The sequence below is a fragment of the Nansenia antarctica genome, assembly GCF_963989245.1.
Source record: "Nansenia antarctica genome assembly, chromosome: 2".
Lineage (NCBI taxonomy): Eukaryota > Metazoa > Chordata > Actinopteri > Argentiniformes > Microstomatidae > Nansenia > Nansenia antarctica.
In genome coordinates, this window is record NC_137675.1 from 67,133,238 (window position 1) to 67,140,737 (window position 7,500).

General features: G+C 43.2%; 1 protein-coding gene across 1 annotated transcript in view; it reads left to right on the plus strand.

Annotated features, from left to right (window-relative positions):
• rhbdf1a (rhomboid 5 homolog 1a) overlaps window positions 1-4,495 on the plus strand; it is a 40,402-nt gene extending 35,907 nt beyond the window's left edge. The window contains 2 exon segments of the mRNA XM_080524552.1: window positions 3,277-3,430; window positions 3,638-4,495. Of these exon segments, the coding sequence (XP_080380678.1) occupies window positions 3,277-3,430; window positions 3,638-4,057 (574 nt within the window). The 3' untranslated portion in view covers window positions 4,058-4,495.
• The last annotated feature ends 3,005 nt before the right edge of the window (window positions 4,496-7,500 follow it).

The window sequence follows — 7,500 nt, forward strand, 5'->3', positions numbered from 1 at the left end:
TTCGGACTTTTATTCAGAAACTTTTTCAGTTGAACATAAACTAAACTATTTAAATGCTGCTATTGTTTGCAAATTTTTTTCAGAGGATGCAAAGTTATAATTAAGCAATATAACACGAGAGGGAGTGTGTTATACTGAATATCAGCACGGCTGTGATTCGGTCGTAGGTACGAGGCCGCAGACTGTTGCCTAGTAACCTGAACACAAACATCTACAGGCTAGCTTCTTTGATATTAACGGTCATTTTCGGAGTGATACCTATAGTTAAAAGTCCCAGTGCTGTTATACTGTATATCAGCACTCATGGAATGCCTCTTGTCCAATCAAATGACTTGGTCAGAACTAACTGTTGTATAATGTAGCGTAGTAGGCTATGGAGATGTTGTAGTTGATCCCAAAGTCTGTTCAAATCTAGGCAGCGAGACCAGCAGGAAAACACAACTAGATCTTCTATAATTCTAACTGGATAGTACTTTGTTTCCAATCATAGTTAGCTAGATTACTTACTTAGCTAGCTTACCTTTACCTATCAATCACGGTCTGCAGCGTCACACGTCACACACAGCCTGGCAAAAAGTACCTCTCGCTACCCCTCTGAAACGAGAACTAAAACGGCTCGGCCCGGCTCTGTTGGCAGTGGAGAAAGCAAAACAAACCGGGCTCACGCGGTACGGCACGGGTCGGCACGGTAGTGGAAAAGCGCCATAACATAGTCACGCACGCACATACGTAAATTGAAAATAAAATTGTCACCTTCAAAATAAAAGCAATGCAATTGTACTGGACAATTGACCTCACACAGGGCCGGCCAGGGACAGCCATAGGGCCGCACAATGCCCAGGTCTGGTCAATACCCATCAATAGTTCACACTGCAGCAACAGCAGCATCACATCCGAGATACAGTGCCAACTAAGTTACAGTAATAATGCTCTACAACAAAACTAGAGAAGTAGGCTACCTACAAAAACGTTCAGATGCCAAAAGCACTCTCTCTTAGTTTTGTTTTTCTCTCTCTCTCTCTCTCTCTCTCTCTCTCTCTCTCTCTCTCTCTCTCTCACACACACACACACATACACACTTTTCTCAGTACACAATATCCCATGCCATTTGTAACAAAAACACATTGCGAGAATGATGAAATGATAGGCTACATGATAGAAGAGACGCTCTATCATAGCCTACGCCTACAATATCAGAAAAGGTCCGCTATGCACTACCAAACGTGGTCCAATTGTAACATCTGCCAACAACTCAATTGGTGCTTGGGCCTACCTTATTTGAAGAGAAGCTCACATTGCCTTTCTAGGACGCAAACAGGTTAATCACCATGTCATTGAAGTCCGGTGATTTTTGGATGAAGTCCCACTCAATAGACAGCATAGCCAGGGCGTTCAGCCTATCTTGTCCCATAGTACTTCTGAGAAATGATTTGATCCTCTTAAGTGTACTGAAACACCTCTCTGACTCTGCCGATGTCATAGGGGTTGTGATGGCTATTTGCGTCAATTTCAATGTCTCCGAAAAAGTGTTATGAAAGTGTTCTCAGTAATCATCCTCAAAAGTGACATTGCAGATGTTAAACCCACAAACTCCACACTACTGTACATCACCATCAGCTCCCCTTTCAGTTTGTCTTTGCAGATCATCGGGAAATGTTCACTTGCACTTAGCTACACTTGCCGTTAGCCAGTCCTTTCGTTGAAACCAAGAAACACAAAATTTACAGTTTTGTCGTTTGACCTTTTGTGTTATTTGAACACCGTTTGGACGATGTGCCCCCTGTCTCTTCACTTCCAATTTTTCCTACATTAACGAAAATGGATGAGAAAGTAAATAATCCACCTCGTTTAGCATGCTAATACCCGCAATTGCCGCTTCACTTCACTACTCTTCTCCCCCCTACAGTCGGCCTGCCCTCACTGTACTGCTATTGTACTGCTACGCTCTGTCATTGGTCAAAAGTCAGCCTGGGCTGAATTAATTTAGCCCAAATTTTCGGGAAATCAAGGCGGCGCCAACACACCTGTCAATCACGTTGTGACAACAATGATCGGAAGATGATGCTAGGAGTTTGGGCTGTAAAAAATCAACCCATTTAGATATAAGAGTTTTTTGTGACTATTCGGTGCTGTTGCTGCTCTAGGTTCCACCAAAATCAATCAGTTCTAAGGTTTAACAATTATTATATATGAATTATATTATTCAACAATTATTATATTTTAATATTTCTATGTTTTTGCAGCCTTACTGTGAAAACACACCAGAAGTGTCAACCTCAGCAGCGTGTGTGCAATTCATTTCGGCACCCATGTTTTTTTTGTGTTCTTTTTAGTACATTTTGGACGCTTTTAATCCAAAGCGATTTACACAATTAAGAATTACTTATTAAAGGGACATTCCCCCTGGAGTAACTGAGGGCTAAGTGCCTTACTCAAGGGCACACTCAAGGGCACACTAGGCAGGACTTGAACTCACAACCTTCCGATCACCAGTCCAACTCATTATCCACTGTACCATGTTAATGGGTTAAAGCAGCCATACAGCGCGTGTGAGGCGTGCGTCTCAAGCATGAGTCGCACTGGCTGCCGTGGCGCGCCATCTAGAGATTAGGACACTCGCAGGCAAAACTCAATGTACAAAGATAGGACTGGCAGTAGCAGCTCCGCAGTTAGAGCCACAGAACCACAGCCAGTGCGGAAGCTGCAATAGTGAGAGCCGCAGCAGTTCCGCCATGCATACGCACAGCTGAGGTTGACGCTTGCGGTGTGTTTTCGCTGTAAGGATGGCCTGTTTCACTTGCATTGAGAGCTCCTTTGACCGCATGTTGTGCGAATGTGCGTTCACAGCAACAGCTTCCAAATGCAAATGCCACACTTGGAATCAACTCAGACCTTTTACCTGCTTAATTGATAAAGAAATAACAAAGGAATAGCCTAAACCTGTCCATGAAACAGCCTTTGAGTCAGTTGTTCAATTATTTTATTTTTTTTTCCCTTGAAAAAGAGTGGGCGACATATTAAAGAGCTGTAATTCCTAAATCCTCCAATTTGGATGTGAATACCCTCAAATTAAAGCTGAGAGTCTGCACTTTAAGCCCATATTCATTATATAACTATAACTTCAATGTGTTTTGGTAAACCGCTAAAATAACAACATTTCTGAGTCCAAATATCTATGGACCTAACTGTACATTCAGTCATTGATGTCTATTTTCATATGGACTGGCCCGATACAATGATGAGTAACTTTCCACTATTTCCTCCCTGGCAACCTAGGATCCTGCACTGCCTGGTATCAGTGTGTTTCCAAATGACCATCCTGAGGGACCTGGAGAAGCTGGCTGGGTGGCTGCGCATATCCATCATCTATATCCTCAGTGGTATTACTGGCAATCTGGCTAGCGCCATCTTCCTGCCCTATAGAGCTGAGGTGACTAGTAGTCCCCTGCACACCAACACATTCACTTCACCTGACAAGGAGTTATCGCCAGTCATATTTTATAACCCACCCCTTATTGAGAGGACACATCACAGAACAGTTTGCATATACGGTAGCATATCTCCACAGTAGTACGGTGGGTTGTTGGTATTTATTTCCCCAGGCTAACTGGCTCTTCTCTCCCACCTCCTCCATCAGGTGGGTCCAGCTGGGTCTCAGTTTGGCATCCTGGCCTGCCTGTTTGTGGAACTGATCCAGAGCTGGCAGATCCTGGCCCAGCCTTGGAGGGCCTTCATCAAGCTGCTGTGCGTGGTGCTCTTCCTCTTTGCCTTCGGCCTGCTGCCCTGGATCGACAACTTCGCCCATATCTGTGGCTTCATCTCCGGCTTCTTCCTCTCGTTTGCCTTCCTTCCCTACATTAGCTTTGGCCGCATGGACATGTACCGCAAGCGCTGCCAGATCATGGTCTTCCTGCTGGTGTTTGTGGGGCTCTTTGCTGGCCTTGTGGTGCTCTTCTACGTCTACCCCATCAAGTGTGATTGGTGCGAGCTGCTCACCTGCATCCCCTTCACGGACAAGTTCTGCGAGAAGTACGACCTCAACGCTCACATCCACTGAAGTCCGGAGAAGGGAGGTGGAGGTAGAGCGCAGTGGGAGGGCATCAGGTGAAGAGGAATCGATTGGCAGATGTTATCAACCAATCCAAGTCTCTGTTCTGCCCTAGTGTGTCTGAAGGAGAGGAGGGCCCTGTTGTCTCTCACTTTCTGTGGCTCGTTGAACTGTGACAATATGCTTGTGTTTTTTTACTCAGTAATGTCAGTATAAGTAGGAATGCCACTTCACCCATCATGGGACTTCTTTTAATCACGTTCCATTTTAGCCCCAGTCATTTCCTCTCCTCCACTGACCAGGGAAAAGGGTATGGCAACTCTGAGCCCTATCCAAGCCCTCACCACTCCTCATGTCTGAGACAGGGATTGGAGGAGCCTGCACTGGTACAACAGAGAGAATGAATAACTTCTGTCTTTTTTCAATTTGTAATTCTTTTTTATTTTCATGTTTTTAACACTCACAATCCAGGAGTAGGTTTTGTTATTATTCATGCAACCTCTCAAAAGAACCAGGGACAAAACTCAAAACATTAATACCTATGGTGCCTTGTTGATAAATGTACCAACTACTGCCATATTTTTGTTACACTATGTTGAGCACTCAAATGTTATCCTTTTATTTGTTTATTGCTTCTTAAGAAGTAATGATTGATTTTTAATAAGGTAGTGTTTTAGCTACCTGTCTAATCACATGTAACTGAATACAACAGTAAAAAAACTAAAATCCATTACTGAAGTCTGTCTGGTTTTCTCTCTGGTAGGTTCTAAATGTACAGTATTCTTTCAGAATAACAGATTTATAACAATTTGGAGTAATATTTTGCAACATGTTTTGATGTGATTCAAATGTGAGTTGTCACTATTTTATATTATCGCAAGAAGTTAGACTGTTGGCATAATGGGATAATTAGATATTTTAATATTTTAATTACATATTGTCATGGTGTATATTGATGTAGAAGTAAAACCCATTTATATGCACAGTTTAAGGTGACATCTCTTTATTACCTCTTTATTATCATCGATAAGAAATCACAAGTCACATACAAAAAGATGAGCTAATGCCTAAGAGTTCATAATCACACCAAAGGATTCATATGGTTTACAAAAATAAAATAGTATTTACATTGCGCTCAGATCATTCTAATAGAAGTATTCCCTTTCTCCATAAAGACCAAAAGGGATCTTTTCTCCATTCCATTACAGTCAAAGAGAGCAATTAAGTTTGTGTCAAGTAAAAATTAAGATGATATCCTCCTTCAGTGTGGGAGCTGATGGTAAGGAGAGGGAGTGTTTGCTTTACAGAACGAGAACTTGACAGAGAAATCATATACAGTAGACAACCCACATCTCAACATACAATGATTGCATCCTGTTGTTACTGATAGCCATCTGTTGCTTTTGTTGTTGTTTTGCTTTCTAAAGCCATTAGTGTTCCCTAATGAGTGCAGTCCCTTCTTCTTGTTGCAGGGGGTCAGGGACGCTGTGAAGCTTCAACAGTAGAAGTCACAGAAGCTGCAGCTGAGACTGGAGGGGCTAGCACACAGGGGCCCTGTTCTTGTGTCTGTCTGTATGTCTGCTGTCTGGTGGGTCATCAGTGCTGCCCAGAGTCATTTTTGTTGTTACATGTTGGATTGGTTCCAGTGCCAGGATGGTGAATGTGAGGAGGCGGGGTGGGGGTGACTAGTAGCAGCCGCTTTTCCGCCGTGCGTAAGCCAGGCCACCCAGCATGTACTCCATCTCCTGGAAGCAGAAGTTGCCCACATTGATGGCTGATGGTCCCTTCGGCTTGAAGCCGGCCTTTTGGTAGAAGGGCACAAGGAACTCCTCGCAGAGCCCGACGGATGCCTGGCACACAACGCAGGTACTGCAGGTAGCGCCACAGCAGGATGGAGCCCTTGCCCTGTTGGCGACAGTGGCGATGCACTGACAGCACGTGGATGTGGACTGCGGGGGTGTTTGGTACATGCTGGGTCATGGCGTCCTAGAGCAGAGAAATACAGAGGAAGGGTTTGTTTTGACCCCCAGAGATACACAAAAGTGTTTTGTATGCTGCTGAAGTTTTAGACTGTGTAAATGCTAACTTAGTAATTCATAAAACCACAATAACGAACTTCATGCCTACAGTTGAGTTACCATTCCTATCTCAGAAGTGATCTTAGTGTTTTGCTTATTGAATTATTTGTGAATGCAAACATGTTTAAACATTCCACATATTCAGAGGAGATAAGGTAGATGGGGACGTCTCACCTGTGCCAGTCTCTCCTCGCCCCAGCCTGTGCCGATGATGAAAGCCACTAATTGGCCCTCCTCAAACCAGCCCAGGGACAACTCCGGGCACTGACTCACGAAGTTGAGCACCTCGTCTAGGGTGAGTGGGCACTCTCCAGACACAGAGACGAAAGCTAGTGCAGCAAACATAAAACAAGGAAAGATGAGACACGGTAAGCAGACACTTCTTAAAGATTAGCAAACAAACCAGGGCTTACTGGCATGTCAACAGATGCTTACTCTCTCATCACAATCAATGATGTACAGTATCATGCTATACATAATCCGCTTGTCTTATTTGTCAAAAGGCTGTGGTGATTCTAAGCCCTCATTGTTGAGTGTTTAGTTTGGAGATTGACAGTTTTTTGGTGTATCTTAAAGTTTGAAATGTAAATATATAAATGTTGCTTTAAAGCTGATTAGAGGAAGAACTTATTTTTCGGAGAATTACAAAACTGTGTTAACTTAGAAGGCCTAATGTACATATGAGAATATTTTAGTTTTGTTGAACTTTAAGACTCTTTACCTCAAATTCTCCCTCTAGTTGAACAAATACTGTTTGTACCCAGTACTGTATATTAATTGTAAACAGTAGAATGTGGACACACTCTTACCTTCTCTCTCAATCTCAAACACGCTGATGGCGTATGTGTGTGACTCTCTGGCAGTGACACACAAGTGACAACAGTACTAGTATGCAGAGAGAAAGAGAGTGGACAGCTGGCACAGCCTAGTAGGTGCTAGCATGGGGGCCCATGGTGTTCATAGTAAAGGCAGAAGTCAACAATGAATGTGCCTGGAACTACAGAGAGATGGTCAAACAAAGAAGCTCATACACACATTGTGCATTATTCTACAAACAGTTATTCTGGTGTTTGCTAGCTTGCTATGTGAATATTGGCGATTGAGGACTGGATAGTCTCTGAACCTGACACAGATGTGTTGACTGTATCTAAAATGGCAATAAGATACTCTCTGAAATATTCAGACAAATGCATAAAACACAGCCTTAACGAAGGGACTATATTTGATAGCAATTCTCGACTGGCACTAGAATGGATATGTCTTCGCCGACTGGCAAACACTTGTTTACAAAGAAGGCTTGGAAAACGAAGACATTGTTCAGCAACTAAGATAGTTAGTGGAATATGACATCAGACAAGTGCATCTGTTTGATAT